The 24,321-nt window shown below is 33.0% G+C and overlaps 1 protein-coding gene across 1 annotated transcript in view; it reads left to right on the top strand.

Moving 5' to 3' along the window:
• LOC149909839 (uncharacterized) overlaps positions 1–24,321 on the top strand; it is an 89,290-nt gene that overhangs the window by 43,899 nt on the left and 21,070 nt on the right. The window contains exon 2 of the mRNA XM_090119967.1: positions 23,196–23,393. Within this exon, the coding sequence (XP_089976093.1) occupies positions 23,196–23,393 (198 nt within the window). The remainder of the gene's footprint in view (positions 1–23,195; positions 23,394–24,321) is intronic.

Raw genomic sequence — 24,321 nt, 5'->3', positions numbered from 1 at the left:
TAAAGCGACTCTTTTCCTTGCTTGATGACTTCAATACTGAGTAATCTAGGCGTAATACATGGTGTTGTGATGTAATTGCCGATAATTGACGGGACAGGAATATATAAATTTATAGCCTATGACTATTTATATAAGTATGACGGAGTCAAAATTGAATTCACATGTCGAACACACTAATAAGAGATACAAATATTGTATATTTTGTATTGCTTAAATTAACATAAATATGTTACCAGGAACATATCATTTTTATTCTCAATTAAGGAAAAGGATCAAATAAAATGAGTTTTTATCATAACCTTTCACAATGATCAAGTCAGGCTTGGTTGTCATGTCATCAAGCTGAAATATAAGAAAATTTTACATTTGTAAATAACATGTCTTTGTTTCCAAGTTGTTTCCAATATGACGTCAATCAAAATAATAATAACATTATCCGAATACGATGAAAATTGCTGTTTAATTACTAGCAGAACTGCCTCAATACTATTTTAGGAAAACCGACAAAGATATGCCATTTCTGAACCAAGATAGTCTACGTCCGCGTGCTATCGCCAGCGGCCTGATTGATGTCTCGACGAAGTACTACCTTATCTGGCCGTGTTATACAAAAAGATCTTGTAAATACAAGATCTCTTTGTATAACACGGTATTGAAATAAATATTTCAATACTGGTACTAAATTTAACATATTATGTAAATTGTTCTTCTGATTGATAGAGATTAATTTTGACATTTCGTGTCTGCAAAAAGCAAAAAATCCGCTAAATTAAAAAAAAAGATGGCGTAAGTGGCACATACCTAATTACTACAGTAGTTTAACATAATTAATAATTCAAAAGTCACATAAATCACATTAATAATTAATACGAAACTCTTCTCAATAAAAGAGCTCTACATTGTTCCAAATAAGCAGTTAGGATCCATAAGTCACTGTAAATTAAGTTTTAAATTATCTGTAGATACAACTCCATTAAAATTCTACAAAATTAATTCATCTATACATTCAAATATTTAAAATTCACGTCTAGTTTCCATTTAATGAATGTCACCGCTATTCACTTTCGAATTTGTTTCGATTTGACTTCGTTTTTGTGTTTCAAGACTCGTTTTTGATTGAAATGATTAAAATGTCTGACATATAGCAAGAATATCCTCATTCCGTAAACTGCAAGACGTGGGCTTACCATAAAAGTACAAGTAGGAATATTAAATACGCAAGCATCAGTATGATAAATATTTTATGCGTGTCGCACAATGAAATGGCTTTATATAGAGCGGGTAAAGAAAATCTGCGTAAAATTTGGATTGTAAAAAAAAATATCGATTAGATACCGTATGTTACAAACAAACATTTACAATTTTAACCTTGGATACCAATAAAAACAATATCGGATATATTTCGTCTTTTGTTACATTATGAATACGAAGGTTTGTAAACATGTTTGGATTCTTGTATCGATGTTTGAATAACATAAATGATAAAAACAGTAAAATGTGGATCTGTATTTTTTATCTTTGGGGAAAATGTTTAAATATCCTCTTCAATATAATTAACAATTTTTTTTTTACTGCACTTGAAACCAGTTATATATTGTAAGTATGACAGAAACATGCAACCTTCATATCCTTACACTAGCTGTTCCGCGCGGGTTTACCCCCGTGGCTCCACTCCTGTTGGTCGTAGCGTGATGATATATAGCCTTCCTCGAAAAATGAGCTATCTAACACCGAAATAATTTTTTATATCGGACTAGTAGCTCCCGAGATTAGTTTATATCAATATATCATGTAGTCTATACAGAATTTGTTGAAAATTAATAAAAAGTCATAGTTAAGGACAATGCAAATGAACATTTATAGTCTTCAGGTAATTCCAAGTATGTTCAATAACGTTTATACAAAGCTGATTTAGTAACAAACGTCTGTTATCGTTTTACCTAGTATTATACGGTAACGTCGAAAATATTAAGCATCTCTCACCTCCATAGCACTTAACAAACAGGCACTGCATAATGAAGAATGAACTTGTTCACCTGTGAAGCCCTTTTCGGCTATGTGCTTTTGCACCGTCAATGTTACAACTTACAATATGAAAAAGTCTAAAATACTTAAAATATATATTGATATAATATATATTACGCCAATATTATGACTGCCAATCAGTAACAATCAAAACATATATATCTCCGTATGTAAATATTCTGCCTATTATTTCTACTGTTTATTCTACTAAAATAGTATTTTTATTTCGCCATTTTCTTGAATCTCGTACAATATTTGACAAAAGATTTTAACGCTTCATTTCAGCTATTGTTGTGTCCGTCGTTATATTCAGAAGAATTAAGGCCAAGTTAAGTTTTAATCGCCCACGAAAACTGTTTCGCTATGACGATGTTGCCGGCAATATAAGTTTTATAAAATATTAAGCTTTCGTCCAGTGCAAAAGAAATATAGTACATATTTATAATTTTCAGCAAAAATAAACTGAAAAAACAGCGCAGATCTCTATTAAAAATATAATGATATGTCATTCATTTTCATTTCATCGAATAAACTCAGTCTACGTGAATAAAACCGTAAGTGCTAACCACGAGTGAATGTTCTTAAATTGTTTTAACATTTTAGTTCAAAATGTATTCTAGTTACACACGCCTGAATTTTCATACCTATATTAAAATGTAAAGGTTGTTGTCCCCGCACCTCACTCTACCTGCTCCTTATCGGTCGTAGCGGTTGTTATCTACTATTGTGAAATGTACGTATTAATAAAGACTACATAATTGAGTAACAACATTCTAATGTGTACGTGCCGTTTTTAATTTAATATCCAAAAGTGCCAGTGAAATAGTGGAAACATTTTTGACGTGGCAACTATTTTGATGAAATTATATGTAATATTTTGTGCACCGTTGTGAAACAGTTAAATGAAATGTGAAAGATTATGTGATTATACACGGATATGGATACTGGATAGGTAGAACATATGTCAGATACCGAAGATGTAATTATTTGTAAAGAGTTGAGAAATGCGGTGAGTTGGTATTTTATAATGACATAGTTAGACAAGATTTTGTGTTGATGGATTTCTAGGAGGTAGTGATGGAAAAAAGACATTGAACAATAAATTATCGGTTTATTCATTTTATTTTGATTTATTGCTCTATATCACCTCTACTACTGTGTAAACCAACCAAAAATATTTTCATCATCATCATCATCATCAGCCCATATACGTTCCCACTGCTGGGACACGGGCCTCCTATGAGGGTACAGGCCATAATCCACCACGCTGGCCAAGTGCGTGTTGGCGGATGACACATGTCGTCGAACTTTTGAATTCTTCGACATGTCGGTTTCCTCACGATGTTTTTCCTTCACCGTTCGAGCAGTGGTGATGTTACAACATGCGCAGATAAATAGAAAAATCAATTTATTTCCTGCGCGCTCGCCTGGTTTCGAACCCCGGACTTATCGATTCGAAGTCCGAGGTCTCACCACTGAGCCACCACTGCCTGTATATAGTGTTTAAATAATATCCACCAAAAATATAGTGTTTAAATAAAATCAAGTCTATTAACATCTAAAATTATTTTATAAAATATGCCCTTGTTATTTTAAATAATTTCATTTCCCCTGCAATTGCAATGCAAATAGTTCTGTTAAAGGAAACAATTCTAATACAAGTTTGCGTGCGAATATAAACGCTAAATACAAATGCCACTGCACGAATGATTCAAGTTCCTGTTGTATTTGATTATGTGACAAATTAAAGTGCATTATTTCAACATTTGTTCAACATTGCACACTTTCACCAGCTAGTAGCTACACGCTCGCCGAGCGATAATTTGTTGAGGTAATATAGATTATAATATGGATAATCTGTGGTATATTTTCAATAGGCTTTCATACAATCAATACCAATATTATATAGAGAAAAGATTCGATTTTTAGTGTCCCTTCGTCCAGCATACTCACCATGGAATCCTGATATTTCATGAATGTCAAAAAACTGTTCTGAAATAGTGCTAAATAGTGCCCAAAGGAAAAAAATAGTGCTCTTGTACTTGCGAAGTTATAGCCATACTTCGATGAGTATGCTGGACGAAGGTTTCGCCCAGCATACTCACCTCCGTCCGGAGAATCTGTATACGCTTCAAACATAATTCATACTTCAAAAAATAGTTCCCAAATAGTGCCAAACGGTGCCCAAAAAGAAAAAACAGTGCTCGAATAACTTCGGAGTTACAGGCTTCGTTCAGTGAGTATGCTGGGCGTAGGTTCTACGCCCAGCATACTCACCTCAGTGCGCGAATATCGAACGAGCTAAAGGTACAATTTACGTCTCAAAAAATTGTGCTTGAAATAGTGCCCAATATCAGTCCAATTTTTGCTTGACTTTTGACCTAGAAAACCATTAAATTTGATTGTAAACTTCTACATACATTACATTGAGTACAGTCGAATACAATATTATTAACTTTCTTTCTAACAATTTTTGTCTTGTGTAAATTATTTGTTTTGTTATATTGTCTATGTAAGGGAGTATTTACTTTAGAATCGCAATATTATTAATTACACATTATTTTAATAATACTTTATAATAATATGATTAAGCCTTCGCGCGTCGCATGGGACCCCGGTAGCTAGGAACAATGATTTTATATATTTGTCTAGATCACGGCGCTTGAAGGATTAAGATATCAAATGAAGTAAATCATGCATGAAAAATAAAGTTGCTGTTATTAATGCTTACATTACAACTGACAAAATTATTCAAAATAATCATTTTCCGGATCAAGGACGGTACCACAAGGTTTACGGAATTGACCTGTATTCCTCATGTGATAAAGTTCAATATAGTGTGGCAGTAATGGATGCACGTACGGTCAATAGGTATGGGGCTTACGACGCGCGGCGCCCGCGACGCTAAACATTTTTTTATATGTATATTATATACAATATTAAAACTACAATTTTTTCTATTTACATTGATTATATTATGAATGAACAAAAGTAGTTAACTAGAATTCTGATTACTTTGGCCCTTTAAATAGTAATAAATAACGTAAGTAATTAAAAATGTTTTTTATTGCTAAACCTTTCATTGATGAAACTATTGGAAAGAGTTTTAAAAATTTGTATAACTATGTCACAGTACTAGTTTTGACTGGTTATAAGTTTTGCCTGCAACATATATACAAAAAGAAACTGTATAATTTCCTTTTTACAATTTTTCAAGATATTAATTTTATTGGCTGCAAATGACTGTTTTTATTCAGACAAACACACAATGCAATGAAGTAATAGACTTCATTTACGCTTAAAGTTTCATTCATTTATTATTATTTATAAAATATATAATAATGCATTTAATCGAAAGTTTTTGACATGTGAGAAAATACCATAATTATTTCCAATAACATGAAGTCTACAATTAGAAAGTTTAATATTTTTGTCCAAAAACATGTGTCGACGACTGTACCCCATTTTACGTTAGTATGTAGAAGTTTACATTAAAATTTAATGGTTTTCTAAGTCAAAAGTCAAGCAAAAATTGGACTGATATTGGGCACTATTTCAAGCACAATTTTTTGAGACGTAAATTATACCTATAGCTCGTTCGATATTCGCGCACTGAGGTTCTACGCCCAGCATACTCACTGAACGAAGCCTATAACTCCGAAGTTATTCGAGCACTGTTTTTTCTTTTTGGGCACCGTTTGGCACTATTTGGGAACTATTTTTTGAAGTATGAATTATGTTTGAAGCGTATACAGATTCTCCGGACGGAGGTGAGTATGCTGGGCGAAACCTTCGTCCAGCATACTCATCGAAGTATGGCTATAACTTCGCAAGTACAAGAGCACTATTTTTTTCCTTTGGGCACTATTTAGCACTATTTCAGAACAGTTTTTTGACATTCATGAAATATCAGGATTCCATGGTGAGTTGTGGTGAGTATGCTGGCCGAAGGGACACGATTTTTAAGCTATTGCATAGCTTCTATCGCAGGCCTTGAGCGCGGGGACCGAATCTAGAAATTCCGTAACGAAAAAACCTCACGCTCCCCACTCCGACGGGCTCGGAGGTGTGGCTTGAAGGCATGCTATGCAATAGCTTTACCGCGGCAGTCCCTGAGTGCCACATGTTTTTTCGTTTGTTTGTATTAAATACATTTAGAAAAATATAGTATTTATAGTACGTAGCTAATAAAAATAGAGCACCGGAAATAGACGAATGACATATATCTAAAATAATAAGATAAGATAGACTTGTTTGCTTTTTCACTAGAAATCTAATAAATCGGTTCTTAGGAATTTACTATAAACCTTGATGATAAACATAGATCTAGTTACTGCCGCAATATATTTAAGTTTGGATTTTTAAAAATAAATGCTCATTACGAGTTAACACATATGAAATAGTTTCAAGAAAACAGTTTTCCTAACAAGAAATTATTTACTATGCATGTTACATATAAAGACCCAATTTATCTTCATTACACAAACGATTATAGGAAGCACAAGCTTCTAACATGATTTTGCCTCGCCTAAGGCGCTGACTCCACGAGCGAGAGAATCGCGGCGATATTATCGTCGTGCCACGTATTTCTATACACTCTCTATGGAACCGTCTCCACACGGCGATATTATCGCCGCGATGCGACGAGTGGCAATGAGCGTGCGAAACGTCATTACATCGTCGCTAGCCCGCCGCGACTAGCAGCGGGCGCGCTGTCAAACGCAGCGTCATTTCAGCGTCTTCTCGTAGTTCTCTTCAAGGAAACGTGGCGATACCGTTACGAGTCGCGACGATACGCGGCGGAATTATCGCTCGTTCGTGGAGATTATCCGACGATATAAGGGCGGAATCGTCGCGATTCTCTCGCTCGTGGAGTCAGCGCCTTACTGTTAATAGCGTAAAATATTCTCAAGAAATAAATTGTATTTTCAAACAAAAAGCCAGGGAGAAGAAAAAGCAACACTATCAATAAATAAAGGCGTGTTATGACGCATTGTTGGTTGTGACTGGCGGCTGATCAAAACAATTGCTTATTGTTCTAAATACTTGGTTACTTCGCAGTCTTGGATAAGATGCATATCATGGTAGGGAACTAAGCGGACATTTGCATTTTCCTGTAATTGTAGCAGTTTAGAGAAAATAAACAAGTAGAGTCATCTCTTCATCTTCATTTTGTGATTAAATATTTATTGGGCATTAAAGTTTTGTAAACCTAAGAACTTAAGCATTCAAAGTAACATATTATATATGTTAGCAAATCAAAATATAGAATATCTTGTATGGTAGTTCATGTGTAATAGAGAACATGCTGTCATTCCAGTTTCTCCTATCTAATCTTTTGAAACATGTTAAAACACGTTTTATTATTAATTGTCACGGTGAAAAGTGTAACCTTACAAACTTCTTAAAGCATTGAAAGCAACAAACTGAAAAGCGAAATACTCTACGGGACATAAAAATAGAAGAGAAAACTGTAGTAACTGTGTCTCAGCTTCGCTTGTTTCAACTGTGGTAAAAATTGCCTACGCTACTCAGTTAGGATGTAGCTTTCTAATTGTATAAGAATATTTAAAATCGATTAACTATTTGAGTTGAATATTAACGGACAAACGAAAACAAAACTTTCCTCATATCCTTAAGTGACATATTTTGCATAACAATTTCGAATTTTGCATACAGATAAAACAATAATTTCAGAATATCGCATGCCTATTTCAGTCTTCATTATTTACACGTCAATCGAACGTTGTTCATACTAATTAGAGTTCATTATAGCGTGCTTAGTTAGAGCAACAAACTGAGCAAAGCAACGAAATCAGTTTGGTTCGTTACTGTGCTATATTTGGCACCTTTGAAATATTCGAAACACGCTGGCTATCCTCGCTCTCGCCCATTGAAAAAAGAACTACAAAACGTATAAATAGCATAAAATAAATTGCCCTCTATCTTCATCTAAAAGGGTTTACAGTTTACACTAAATGGGGTACCTTATCCTTTTTCTTGGAAAGATAATACTGTTTCAGATTTGTTACGCCTATTGAATTGTTTGCAATTTTGTATGTAACCTACACCTACACTTACTACGTAATACCTACACTTTTTGAATATTACTAACCTCATATTGTATACTATACAATATGTACTTCCTTCAATACTAGCATATTTATGTAAAAACGGAAAATAGTTACACAATTATATACATTTTAATATAACCTATAGAATTGTATAAAAAAAAACACAATTTGGTTTTTATAAATTTATCTAAATCATTCACGACATTAATACGTCACTACATATTCTAAATCACAAGAACATTTGAGTTCAACAACAATATCAAATGTCGTAAGCATATATTTAGAATACGCAGTGTGAAAGACTAGCACTTAGTTCAGGAAACAGATCGCACAACAATAGCATCACGTCCGACTCCCGACTCCTTTCTTCAATTCAGCGTCATTAATCCCACACCAACTTTTCATTCTTTTATCCGCAATTGTGGTTAGAATTACTAAAGAAATTTGCTGCATTTGATTCTAAGAAACACGAAAGTATATGAATCTTGAAATATAATTAGCTTATGAATAGATTGCAGAATGAGTACTTAAGAGGGCGTATAAAGCCAGATAATTCTACGATTAAGCCCCGCACATTACGCGCCATGCCGCGCGCCCTCACAATACCCTCATACACCCGGCTCATCCAACGTACGTAAAGTTCATCGCACGCTAAATTATACACAATATTCTTCGCTCGTTCAACGCGTATTTTCGGTAGTTAGTAGGTATGTTGTCTAAAATAATTGTATAAAACAGTGAAGTTGAAATCATCACAAATTATGTAATATGTCTTTTTATTATTATTTGTTTATAATTATTAATGATAATCTATACATATTATAAAACAATAAACTGTCTGTATGTAATATATATAAAAAAAACAATATTAGGGAAACAGTATAGAGCACGAATCCGTAAAAAAAGTCTGTCGAAATAGCGAGTATAGATACTATTTTTAAATAAACATACGCAGTCGACGACACACATTCCTCCAGAACTTTATTTTGATTAATTTGGTTATAGTCCATTGAATGAGTCCCTCCAAGGGGGGTCTAGAGTGTGTGAGTTAGTAACGTAAGATGTTTCTTCGGAAACATGTCAAGAGTCCCTAGGTAATAAACAGGCCACTAGGAGGAGCCCCGGAGTGGGGGGAGGGGGGAAATGGGTCCATTTTTTTCATTTTTCGCTTAAATCTCAAAAACGGTACATGTTAGAGAAAAACTTTCAAGGAAAAATTGAAAGGCCATAAAATTATCTACAAGTTGTACCTGAATCATTTTTTCCTATATCCTACCGTTTCTGAGTTATACGCAGTAAAACATGATTTTGGCTCAAACAATTTCCACATCAATCGATCAAAAAATATTTCTTTCTTCCAAAAAACTCAAAAGTGCAACTTGTGACCGGTACTGATAGATTGCTCTTAATTAGGTCTATAATTGGTAAAATAAACACATTCCTCCATGGAAGCCTTTAGGAGGAATCGATTGTCAAAATATTATATTAGGGCAGTTTGAGTTACTGAACTTGATCTTTTTATTTTTTTCTTCCAAAAAACTCAAAAGTGCAACTTGTGACCGGTACAGATAGATTGCTCATAATTAGGTCTATCATTGCTAAAAATACCAGATTCCACCACGGAGGCGTTTACGGGGAATTGAATTTTATCAGGGTAGTTACGATACATGAACTTTTTATTTTTTTTCTTCCAAAAAGTTCAAAAGTGCAACTTGTGACCGGTACAGATAGATTGCTCATAATTAGGTCTATCATTGATAAAAATACCAGATTCCACCATGGAGGCGTTTACGGGGAATTGAATTTTATTAGGGTAGTTAGTTAAAAAGTTCATGTATCGTAACTACCCTAATAAAATTCAATACCTCCTAAAGGCCTCCATGGTGGAATCTGGTATTTTTATCAATGATAGACCCAATTATGAGCAATCTATCTGTACCGGTCACAAGTTGCACTTATGAGTTTTTTGGAAGAAAAAAATAAAAAGATCAAGTTCAGTAACTCAAACTACCATAATATAATATTTTGACAATCGATTCCTCCTAAAGGCTTCCATGGAGGAATGTGTTTATTTTACCAATTATAGACCTAATTAAGAGCAATCTATCAGTACCGGTCACAAGTTGCACTTTTGAGTTTTTTGGAAGAAAGAAATATTTTTTGATCGATTGATGTGGAAATTGTTTGAGCCAAAATCATGTTTTACTGCGTATAACTCAGAAACGGTAGGATATAGGAAAAAATGATTCAGGTACAACTTGTAGATAATTTTATGGCCTTTCAACTTTTCCTTGAAAGTTTTTCTCTAACATGTACCGTTTTTGAGATTTAAGTGAAAAATGAAAAAATGGACCCATTTTCCCCCTCCCCCCACTCCGGGGCTCCTCCTAGTGGCCCGGGGTTTTAGTATGTTTATTACCTAGGGACTCTTGACATGTTTCCGAAGAAACATCTTACGTTACTAACTCACGCACTCTAGAACTTTTTATTCAATGGACTATTAGATTGTACGACATTTTTCGACTCAGCAATTATTCTAAAAATAAAAATAAAAATTATCCTTTATAAAATATTACAAAGTTCTTCGAAATTTACGTATTATTTTATCGAGAGCTGGTAACTTTAGCAGGTACCTTTCTGGAGTATTTTTTTCTGCGTGGCAATAGTCAGTAGACACAGGTTGAGAGTGAGGGTCCACATTTTCCAAATTTAAAATTGTTCTGTGAAATTAGTAAATTACTTTCAAACAGGGTCAATTTGATTGATTGCATTTGCAAGGCGACAGTAGGAATTAGGTACCTACATAACTAAGTATAAAAAGTGTCTTTGTAAATTGTAGGTACCCACTATGAATGTAGGTATCTATAAATATCGTCGCATGAATACTCAACTCGCGGAAACGAATTTACAGAATTTACACAAATAATAATATCCAAACTCGCCTGGATAAACTTTCTCAAATGAATCTATAGTTTAGGTGGTCTGTTGCGGTTCTGCATCAGGTGTTTCAGTTTTCAAAATAAATTATTATTTTATATTTCCCGGATAATATAATAGTACCTACACAACAAAATAACTTTCATTCAAATCCGTCCAGTAGTGCCGGAGATTAGCGTGTACAAACAAACAGACAAACACAGACAGTTTTTTTTATTTACGGGATAAAACTCATCCTATGACCTTTCTCAGGTCTCAAGCTATATCTGCACCAAAATTAGAGCCCAGACATACATACAGACAGACAAACAAAAATTCTAAAAACTATATTTATGTATAGATAATATGTACTACATATTACTATGTTATACAGATTATGAATATATTATATATATACATATACATATGTATATTATAAAAAAATACCTATTCAATGTAAGTACAGTTTTGACTTTCGTACGAATTTGTTATACCTATGTATAGATGTTATGTATGATTATCTAATACAGATTGTAAATATAATATATATGTACTATTCACAACCGGTTTACATAATATTATTTATATTTATTTTTTCTCCTCTTTCGAGGGTCAAATTAAAACCAATACACGGGCCTGAGCCAAGTGCATTGGTTTACATGATACTTAAGTAGATGTGGGTGTATTGTTAAGAAATTTTCTTGTGAGACGACAGGTGTTAAGAATGACTGCTTTTTGTATAAGTGAAAGTGTAGATAACGGCATTTGGAGTATTTTCAGATTTGAAATGAGTGACTTTGGGGTGACACCGGTTGTAGATATTACAATGGGGATGATGTTAACAGTGTGTACTTGCCATTGTCGTTTAATTTCAGTAGCGAGCTCAATGTATTTTGACATTTTTTCAGTGTATGTGTTAAGAAGATTGTGTGTGTTACATACTGCTATATCAATTAGTAATACTGTGTTTTTAGTTTTGTCAAATATTGTTATGTCCGGCCTGTTAAAATGTATAGTCTTATCTGTAATGATTGTTCTATCCCAGTAAATTTTAATAGAGTCATTTTCGAGGATTGTGTTAGGCTTATATTTGTAGTAGGCGATTTTTTTGGAAACAAAGGAATGTTTGTGAGCCAGATTTTGATGTATGATCGCTGCCACCTGATCGTGTCTATGTTTGTAGTCCGTTTGTACTATGGATTTGCAAGCACCGGTGATATGTTGGATAGTTTCCGAGCTACTATGACATCTTCTGCACAAATCAGTTGGCAAGTTAGGAATGCGGATGATATGTTTTTGATAATTGCGGGTATCTATGACTTGATCCTGAATGGCGATCATGAAAGCTTCAGTCTCCGGGAACAGTTCGCCACGCTTCAGCCATTCGTTCGATGCATCTCTATCCACGTGTTGTTGACCAAGGTCGGCATGATGTCTCCCATGTAGAGATTTCTGTGACCACGAATTCAGTTTCTGTTGTTTATTGTATAATTTGGGCTGAAAGTTTTTATTACTTAAATTTAGTGGGGTTAGTTTAGTGTCTATTTCTGTAACGTATTTATGTAATTGTGAATGTTCTGACATGATTTGAAAGTATGTTCTTAGTTTTACTATTAGATTATTGTGCAAATTCTGAATGTCAATTAAACCACGCCCTCCATCGCAGCGTGGCAATGTAAGGCGTTGTATGCATGTCCTGGGATGGTGTTTTCTGTGTGCTGTCATGTGTGTGTTGATTATACGTTGTAATTTTAATAAATCTGTTTGGGACCAATTTATAATCCCAAAAGAGTAGGTAAGAACTGGTATCGCGTAGGAGTTTATAGCTTTAACAGTGTTGCGTGAATGAAGTTGTGTTCGTAATATTTGGTTAAGTCTTACTTTAAATTTTTTTATTAAATCTAATTTCGCCCGTTTTTGATGAATTTGCCTTGACTGATGGAAACCTAAATATTTATATGTACTGTATTCGTCCATGGGTTCAATTTGCTCACCGCTATCAAGTAAATATGTATTATATTGTGATTTTCCTTTAATAACTGAATGTATTTTGCACTTGTCCACCCCAAACTGCATTTTAATATCTGTAGAGAATGTCTGTGTAATGTCTGCAAGTTTTTTAAGTTCCTGGCTATTTGTGGCGTATATTTTGATATCATCCATATATAGTAAATGTGAAAGAGTGAAGTATGAACCATTATGTTTTAATTTAAAACCTAAATTAGTGTTATTTAGTAATTCTGACAATGGATTAAGGGCAATGCAAAACCACAGTGGACTGAGGGAATCTCCCTGGAAGATACCTCTTTGAATTTTAATCGATTCTGTAGTTAATGATACATTTTGATATTGTAATTTAAGCTTTGTTTGCCAATGAAGCATGGCTGTACCTAGAAATGATTGAAGCATAGGGTGAATTTTATAGTGTTCTAGAATTTGAAGTAACCAACTGTGAGGAATAGAATCAAACGCCTTCTTGTAATCAATGTACATAGTGTGAATGTTTCTATTTTTGGTATGTGCCTGTTTCATTACGATTGCGTCTATAGTTAACTGTTCCTTACAACCCTGTCTATTTTTTCTACAACCCTTTTGTTGTTCCGCGAGTATGTGATGAGTATCAAGATGGTGGTAAATTAGGTGACTAATACATCCTGTTATTATTTTATATATAGTCTGTAAACACGTTATTGGTCGATAATTTGCAGGGTTTTGGGGGTCTCCACCTTTTGGTATCATGTATGTTACTCCATGTAGAATAAATTCAGGTAAAATGTCTGGTGAATGTATAAATTTGTTTATGTGGGCGTGAATAAATGGTTGTGTGCATGTGAGTTTCTTATACCAGTAGTTGTGGATGTTGTCAGTGCCAGGGGCTTTCCAGTTGTGAGTGTGATTGATAACTTGAAGGAAAGTGTCTATGGGAAGGCCATCAAACTCCATTGACGTGATTTATTTACTGGAGCGAACATAGGATCTGCCTATAGTAATAATAATAATATAAATCTTTCTTGACTTGATTGATTGCACCGCGACTGTAAGAATTAGGTACCACTATGAATTTTATTTACCTATCTATAGTTGCTGCTGCTATCGCGTCAATACTCACCCGCGGAAATTATTTTACAGAAACTAAACTTTCTCAAATAGGTAAATCAAGACTTATCTTTTTATATTATAATTATTATTTATTAATATTATAACAATACTATTATATTATACATTATATACATTATTACCTTTGACATTTAGTTATCTTTTCAATTTGAATCTTCTTTAGTTCTCGTTTCTTAAGTCTTTTCATTTTGTTGTTTACCATTTTCAACAAATCAATATTCGGCGTAATTATAAAACACGGCGCGGCGCATCAATTTTAGCGTGGTCTACTCGTCTCAACGGAGCGATAGCGTCTGATGTATGAAATAGAATTATGTTTTTAGCTCCCGGAACGTGCGATGGAAGATGATTTCTTGCGTAATTAAAAATATAGTAAGCGCCAAAAGTGTTTTATCGTGATTAAACCAAAACTAAAAGTAATTACACAAAATGCTCTGACAAATATCTTGCAAATGTTTTAATATAATTGTTTATGAAAAAAGAATCATAATAAGTATTACCATGTCCAGTAAAAAACGTAAAAGTGTGAAATTTAGAGGTAACTTCGTGAATTTTTTCTATCGAGTCAATTTCAATATTTTATGTTTTTGATCTGACAATATAATCGAAAATATCATCAAGTTTTACATATATTTTATTTTTTATATTTGGTCTTGAATATTACACGTATCAACTAAAAGTTGATTGGTGATTTGACTTTATACGCGCCCTTAATTTACGTAATATTAGCATGTGCATGTTTAAAATTAACGATTTATTTTTATTCCACGGGCGTTTGTTTCGGGAAAATATCATAAAGAGAGGTACGGTAGCATTAAATTCAATACAAAGGACTTTTACCTCGCATCAAAAAATCGTTCTGTATTCAGCATAAATTTTACTAAACCAGTGGCTTCGCGTATCGGCGAAGCGATGTGTTGTACGATATTTTAAATGATTTTATATAGTAAATTACATGAATATATTTTAATTTTTTGTCAATTGTTACATTGTAATGCCATATTTAGGGGCGTGATAAATGCTACCTGGGATATATACTAGGTAGATACATACATACCTTTACATACTTTCATAATCAGTTTCTATTTTCCAAAGTTTGTTTATTTTGATTTCGTATAAAACGATAGTAGTGTACATCAATTAAAAATATGTTCATCAAATTAATATGTTAATTACCAAGCGAAACTTTCATATAATCTAGTCGAAGTTAACCAAACACCATAAATAGCTTTTCTATTAACACGATTATTAACGAGAATATTCTATAGAGTCCACATCATCATCAATCATACAAATTGTTCGACTTTCCTCGTTTAATGAAACTTCCTTTTAACGTAACCCTTCCGTATGAAATGGTTTTGCAATCAAAATTGATTATACATGCTCCACGTGCGTACGCAGCCTCCATGAAAGTAGAGATTTGACGGGGAAATAATTTTCTGTTAGACGTTTTAAGTAGAACGAGACATTTTATAAGTGTTTGCCAGGTTTTCTTGGAAGTGTTAATGATTTCCAAATATGTTTTATAAATACAGGGGTAAGAAATTTCTATTAAACTTACTTTATTCTACTGTATAATTTGTAAATGGTGAAATGTTAATAATAACATTGTAGGTACACAATATAAATATTATGTTTATTTGTTTAAATTGTTTTATGACCGTATAAAAGTTTGCTTTTACAAAATACATTATCGTCACCTCGTTTAAGTTCTCAGTACGCAGTTGTATTGTTTCAATTTAAGAAGCGCTTAAATCATTTTGACATAAATACATTCTATTTTTACAATTCAGAACAGCCAGACCAATGCGTAAAAATGCGCTTGATAAATTTAACTTGATACTTCGAACGACGGTTACAAATTTGTTCTAAATTGAGATCAAATACCGCTTCTGGCGCCGTTTATTGATTTACTATCCTTGGCACTCACACAAGAGACAGGACACATCAGGACGAGACATGGCTTCCGAAGCTGCGTCTTTTATATTGACAATATATTGTATTTTGTAAACACGGCTACAGATTTAGTGCGGGCAACATTGTTACCGAAAAGGATATAAATGTTGGTATCTTGTTTTATTTTTTGTTAGCTTTATTGTGTCTTAATTTATATGCAATTTAATTACTATTAATATTTATAATCTATGAATCAAAAACAACTCAAAAATACAAAATACATACCTATATGAATAACTGTAGAGACCCCGTTCAACGCATTTGATGCATTTACACATGTACTTATAAATTTTTCAGGCATATAGGTATAAATATCAGGAAAATTGTCCTTTCAGCCTCATTGTATGGAAAAAATAAAAATAACTACATTGAATTAATGAATTAATGTCTTGTCTTCGTAAAAAGGCTTGAATGACATTAAAATTAATATGATGATACCGTGAGGTATATACTACACATAACGCATTCTATTTATTATTAAATGCAGTCACTAGACATATCGCAGACGGCTGCATTCAAAATGGCGGGCGATCAATGGTTTCCATGGAAACGCGTCAGACTCTCAGCTGGTCTGAAACTGCTGAAACCAAAACAAACGTATAACAGCGTTCAGAGAGAGACGGCCAATCGAACACGGCAGTGTCCTTAAGTGTAAATAAAGACGGAAGATCGAGCGACTTCAAAGTGACACTTTTTACAAATTAAATTAATAAAAGCTCTACGGGTTTATTACGTTGAAAATTTCCTGTAACTTGTTGACCCTTTTCAATTTAAAAGACTTTTAATATAAAAATGTACAATTATAAAAACCTTCGACATTACTTACCTACAATTAATATTTTATCTGGCAACTTTATTTTGATAACCATCCTGTGTATTCAACCCTAAAATAGATTCCACGTTCATCGGAAAATCAGCTTTATTTATTCAGAAATTATTGGAAACGAAAAAATATGTAATTCTTTTACATACATATTACCGATTTACGAAATATCTAAAATATCACGCCTACCCAACACCAAATAATATAATCAAAGGATGCTTAGTTGAATTTTATCTGAAGAAAAATCGTCGTAAAAAGAAAACTAAATTACGGAGCGAAAATTGATTTTCCAGTGTAGGTACAATTACGTTATCACAATTTTATTACTATAGACTTTGACAATTTGTAAAAATAATTAAGTTTAAGCCAGACAGAGTCTTTCTCGACCAACTAACTTCATCAAAGCAACCACAATTTATAAACTTAGCATCATTTATTATCCTTAGAAGTTGTGTCGGTATACTTGAATATTTGAAACTTGGGTTTTGCTTAGTAATAGAGAGAATAAACTTTTAAAGTGTGAGTTGTATGCATTTGTAGCTCTATGATATAATTTAGTCGACCTTTTTCTAGCTAAAAGAAGAACATGAAAAATCAATACGATGAAATGTTATTTAACAAATGTTTAGCATAAGATATTTTTATGACAATACTCAAAGCCTCGTATTTACATCGTTTAGGAAAAATTTATATCCACGCAGTAAACGGTAGGCGTAAGTCTCCAAATGTGGCTATTTCCCATCAAGTTCCGATCACGTTTACACGTTAAATCCATCAAAGCATGTCGGGCAATGCCGTTTCCCAATTTGGCGTGGAGGAGAAGCGTACGCGCGCTATTTATAAAGCTTGGTCGCCGCCCCGCGCCGCTAAGGCTGATAATTATAGACTCGAGAATATCGCGAATTTGTACACTACGATACCGAATAATTAAAGTTTGGACACAGTTCCATCATAGAAAAGTTGCAATTCGAAGAAACTGTTAATAGTCAGTTTCGGTCCACGTGCTTTCGATGTTTTTATATTTTTAATAGATTAGATAACTGACCAAGAGAACTGATAATAGACAATCGCATTGTTATTAGAGCATTTCCAACATATTTTGCTTTAGCAAACATTAATTAATTTATAAGTATTTAAGGCAAAGATTTTGTGCAATTCAATTTGATTTTATTTCCGCATTCCAACATTGCATAAATTCCTTAGACACACGATATATTTGGGTACATACTGCTAATAATTAGTTAGTATAAATTATTTGATGAAAATTCCTGAACACTTGAAGGACACTTCATTTAGGTCAGTATATTTTTGTGCCGAACAGCGTGAGCAAGCGCTCAGCACTTTCGTAGATATTGCTAAGTTTTCTACTTAGGATAAGCCTAAATTAAAAACAACAAAGATTTCTTAACGACGAAGTGTCTCGACGAGATTACTTCGCGCTTCTTATCTCGAAAAATACAAGTTTCATAATCTTCGCAACTTAACCTATTTATAATCGTAAACTTGGGCAATGTTTGAAGCAAATTAGGTTACGGTGTTAGGCTAAATTTGTACCCGATTTACGAATTTATTATTTAACGCCGTACATTTTTGTTTTACGAGTAATCTTTCTTCTGCCTTCTGTTGTTATTTGATGTTTTAAACTACATTTCAAGATAGGAGATGGATTAGGAACTCAGTTTTTCGTGTTATTGTAAATGTTTTGTTGTTACCAACAGCTGGTAACAAACATTTAGAGTTCTCTCAGTTGCAATTATTATAATATCTAGGCAAAAACAATGTAAGGTTTAGTCAATGTATGGAGTAGGTAAAGTTTTGGTTATTATAATTGAATTAATTAAAAGTGTTTCTAATGCCCAATGAGTAGATAATCTTCTTACGTCGTAAACCGCATAATATATTGTTGGAGTAACTACTGCAACCTAAGAAGCAAAGGTTTCAAATCCTTTTAAACACCATACTTATTCCATAATACGATTAGGAACTTACTGCGTTATTTTACCCAGTTAAACTTAACGTGATTTTAATAAATCCTTGCTCTTATAAAATCTGAATGAAATCTTACCAAATAACAGATGAAAATGTGTTCCATTAATCACTTTAAACCTCGAAGTGTCCAAGTAACAAATTTGCATAGCAGTTTTGAAAGTCAGTGTTATAATTTCGGGTTAGTCTTAACGCCTAATAAATTTATGTTCGTTAAGTCTGACCTAAGCTATGAAAGATATTTGAAATTTTATAACCATTCAGGATAAAAAATAAATTTTAATTATTTTTTGTTCCTTTTTAATAAAAATTTACCATGTTCTAGATATGTTTATCTTAAGCTAAACTTTCTGGCTTCTAACATTGTATCGTGTAGAGCAGTCCCAGGTTATTGTCACGTATTAAACACTAAGAACGACTTAATACGCCCATTACATTGACAGTCTTGGCTTTATATCCACTTATTGCCTTCTTATGTCTTCTCAGATTCTATATTTCCAGATACTCAACAAAGAATTAAGGTTAGGTTGTGTTAATATAATACGGAATAGCATTGAAAGTGTTTGAATGGATTTACTTCATTTAAACCGATTTCAATAGATTTGTGTCCTGAACGACTCCGATTTATTTGAATGAAGTTTCCAAATGATTGTGATTTCCCAAATCGTTTGACTATTAAACCCGTGTATTTTCCAATGAAACATTGGAATTAAATAAATAAACTGTTTGGTATTTCACGTTCATTGATGTGTCAATCACATTGATCCTCCGTTGGTGTTTTCATTTAACGACTGATTTCATTATAAAATGAAGTGGATTTAATTTATATTTATGAAGGTATCTATAGGTAATACTAATAGGATACAAACAATTGCATTTTATTTAAATATCTCTCATTTTCATAATTATGCATTTATATTAATAATGTGTCCTTTATTACCTATTTGAATTAATTTCTTTCTATTGCAGAATCTCAGGTAGCATATGTAACAATTTTACAATTGCCTTCATAAATTGTGATAGTGAAACTTTTAACAATTAAGTAAGATCCTTACCTAAAACGAACCGTAAATAATATTTCCACATTCTTAAAACATACTTTTTAAATACGGATCGTTTTTACTCGCAGCTCCTAAGTGGTTATCCCCTTGAAAGGCATAACTACAATTATAGTATCTATTTATGGTTTTACTCCGCAGTCTATAAAACACAATCATTGTAATGAGCACGATATTTACACCTACGACTGCGGATCAATTTCAAATTTCCAACTTCAGTGTAAGCTGAGAACAAGGTTTTAATTGCGGTATTAATCAATGGTTCACAAAAGTCATATGACCGAAATGGATACGACAGTAATCTTTGACCATTCAAGTTTTAGATATTTTTTTTAGAGTAGGAAGTTTTTTAGTATAAAAATATATATATACATAGTTTAAACTTAAAGGATGCTCGTGTCCCAGCAGTGGGAACGTATATGGGTTGATGATGATGAAGATGATAATGAAGATGATGATGATTGATGACATTTTAAATCGTAGTAAAATTTATCTACCAAAAACTAACAGACAATTAGTTAGCAGCTGATTCACAAAAGCAAAGGAGTAATAGTATCGTCATAAATAAAGCTCTGGCGCGCTCTGGCTCTTATAAAGCACATCGCTTATTGCTATATATTCACTAAACTCATCTAAAATATTATACAATTTTTATAGTACAATATTACTTACATGATATATTGAATTTCACCTATAAATATGAGTATAGGGTGTTGTTAATTTTTTAGGCCAAGGAGAGCGGAACGAATATGCGTTAATAATATTGCTTGATAGACGTGGTCTAACGACCGGCGGCGATAAAAAGGCAATATCAGTGGATTATGTAAATGGACTCAGTAGCATAACTCTTGAAGCTATGAGCTAGAAAAGATGGAGACGTAATGTACCTAATATCTAGGATGTAGAGTTAATGTAAAGAACATATTGTTAAACCATTAGGTAGATAGTTATGTCATTGGAATTATTCAAATGCTCACAATAGAATATTTTAAAGGGGATTTAAGTTTATGTTGAGTTTGCAATTCGACTAATATTATAAATGCGTAAGTTTGTTAGGATGGATGTCTGTGTATGTGTATGTATATTTGATACCATTTTCACGCAAATACTACTGAACCGATTACAATGTTTGGTATGTAGGTAGCTACAAGACGCAGACTAACACATAGGTTACGTTTTATCCCGGAAATCCCACGGTAACGGTAACTATGCAGATTTTTCTTTAACTACGGCGGAAAGTACAGTATAGATTAAGGAGCTCCTGAAACCCATTTTCTTTAGAAGGCTTATTTCATAAAAGTGTTGTATGCTATGATTCGATTGCGTGTATTAATGCGGTGCTGAAACAACGATTGAAATATGACTACATATTATCCAAACATATCGTGAACCTTACTAAAGCGTATGTTTGTATTGCGTGGGAGCCGTATAGTAACACACGAATATAATTCGTTAATTTCTACAAATATTAAATGTATCATAGAGTGCGAGTACAAAATGAGTGAAATTCGAAAGTTAATAAAATATTATTTCCAAAGACGGAAAATAGGGAAAATAAAAAGAACGTTTGATGACATGGAAACTAAGTATTATATTTAAAATGAAAAAATATAAGAGGTAATCAACGAAGTGAATTCTGAGGATGAAATACATAGATGCAATAAATCTTTACGCATTTCATAAAATAAAACTTTTTTCAATTTTTATTTATTTTCATTTTATATTAAATAGTCAAATAGTCCTTCCATTTTCACAGAGGACGTTTCTATTAATGTTAGATTTCGACCTTACCTATATCATGAAACATGATTCTGAACAATTAACTGAGCTGCTCCCAATTCCCACTCGTCTGAATCCACGCCTACACGTTTATTTATATCAGCTATATTCAAAATACTCTTCGCAAAACATTGCTGTATTATTGTACTTACGATTGTGATTCATAAATACATTTCTACCAGAATCTTCGTATGCAATTCGGTTTTCTTAAATGTTTCATCTAAAATGCGCGTTAATCATGTGAAGCTGGTTAGCTTCTCTGAGAATCATCAATTCACATACCTAGTTCAGAATTTGTATATTTAAACCTAAATAGGTTTAATAACCTAATAGAATATAATATTTAGGTTTAAATATATAAATTCTGAACAATGTGAATTGGAGTTTGTATATGAACTAAAATGGTTAAATGGTAATAGGTATTAGTGCGGTAATAGTATTACACATGTGTTTTGAAAACATGCCTGAAAAATAAATTAGCCTCTAAGTAATACACGTAAATTACATTTCCACAATGAGTTTAATCCTGAATAACTTTTATTATTTCACCACAAAGGTCAACAATATTAGTGTCCGAATTAACACAAGTGACCTTTTTGTGTGGATTTTAGCTCATAAGGTCGCTAAACGATTTGTAAAGTTTACTTTAGTCTGCAATCCAAATTTTATAGCTCACTTTAGTGGTGAGAGTACAAAACGACGCTGTAGATCATAAAGTCACTAATTTACGAAGAACAAAACAAAACAGTTCAGTAAATTTAGTTTAAAATAATTGAAGACTAAAATAAAATTTTAATTGAATCTATAGTCTTAAGTCGATCTGCGTACAAAGATTAACAATCCAACATCCGAAGAATTGTTTTCATTATTCAAAAGAGCGGTTTATTGTTTTATCTAAAAACTTCTTTGCATTTAATAAATAGCATATAATTAACATTAGCATTTAGCATTCACATCCAGTCTGTTTAGTGATGAGGTATGTCTGCGATTCAGTTTAAACGAATGCGTTCATTCAAGCAGAAAATGGTCGGAAAAGTCTTTGTAGAAATTGTTTTAAGTACTTAGTAGGTACTTATTTTCATATGTTTACAATTTAGATTGATTTATCGTGTATTAATTATCATTTATATCAGCATTTTTAATACAAAAAAGTATGATGGATATCAAAATACCTTTATATTAACTACCTTTGCTAATTCGTTGTTAAAACGATTAGGAACGATGTACCTAAACTAGCGATCTGCCCCGGCTCCACATGAGTACATGCTGATACTAAATTTAGGTACTCTAATATATTATACATCATATTTATACATAAAACTCTATCTCTATAATCACTCCATATACTAACCACATCAAATTCCGCTGCGTAGTTTTAAAAATCGAATAATACATAGGGATAGACAGTAATCAACTTTGGTTTAATAAATTTGGTGAATAACGTATATAATTTGTTTGCAGAACTACACAGCATCAACACCTTCAAAGCCGTCATCAGCGCCACCACACACGACCCTCCAGCGGTCGGTCCGCGCGGCGGGACCGTCCCGGGTCATACCCCGCTTCTACTTCCCCAAGGGACGGCCCCCGCCGGCCCACCAGCAGGACCATGCGCTGCACAAGGTCCAATCCGCCTTCGCTACATTTCCAAATAGTCAGGTAAGAATATTATTATTAATTATTCATAATAGATAGTCGAAGTTTAAAGTGCGAAAGTTAGAAGTCTAAAACTTTTAATCGTTGTTTGAGTGAATCATTCATAAAATATCGTTGGTGAATGTTGAGGATTAAGAAGAAACGTTTTTATGAACTAAATTTTAAATTTATATGTAGCATCTAACTTGAGAATGTTGAGATTGAATATAATATTATGATCTCGTTTACCTACTTACTAAATAGAGAAAATTATGAAGTACAATATTTATCAAACACACAAACAAAAGCAAACTGCTATTACGAAAATGTGTCCATAGAATGTCCTGAGACTAAATAAATGTTCAACTTATGGTGATTTATTGAAATGTATTCACAGCATAAAATACGCGATTGTAATTTGGATTGAGATCCTTTTGACCACCGTAAGGCACGACATGATGTATGACTTTTAGGGACAATAAATCTAAACAATTCGACAAGCAAAAATATCGTCCAAACCACCTAATATATGGCGATCGACAACCATGCCATTTCTGACGGTATTTTGTGTCTCAAATTCCAGTCTTTTGGAATAACTTAAATTTCATATCGTTACGACCCGGGAGCGTCTTTTCCCGCCCAATCGATGTGGCTGAAATTTCGTATGTCTGCAGATTATGGACTAAAAGCAATAAAATATAAAGTAAAAGGCACCCATGTACCAAACAAATCATCGATTAAAACTAGCATCTGTTAGAGAAGCCCCTAAATTATAACAATATGTCCTATTAATCTATACAATTTGGCAATACATTCAAGAATAATTATTGCGAAGACTTGCTAAATGTTCTAAACATGGTATAACTAAACCTAACGTTACATAAAAATAAGATTTACAGACTTGTACTGAATAGTCATTGTATACGTAACATTGTTAATTCTCTGATTGACA

The sequence above is a fragment of the Colias eurytheme genome, chromosome 3, assembly GCF_061535395.1.
Source record: "Colias eurytheme isolate Ceu_HAF_F1 chromosome 3, ilColEury1 Martin Lab GWU primary, whole genome shotgun sequence".
NCBI classification, from domain to species: domain Eukaryota; kingdom Metazoa; phylum Arthropoda; class Insecta; order Lepidoptera; family Pieridae; genus Colias; species Colias eurytheme.
The sequence above is the reverse complement of the archived record's forward strand: the minus strand, read 5'-3'. Positions and strand labels throughout refer to the sequence as shown.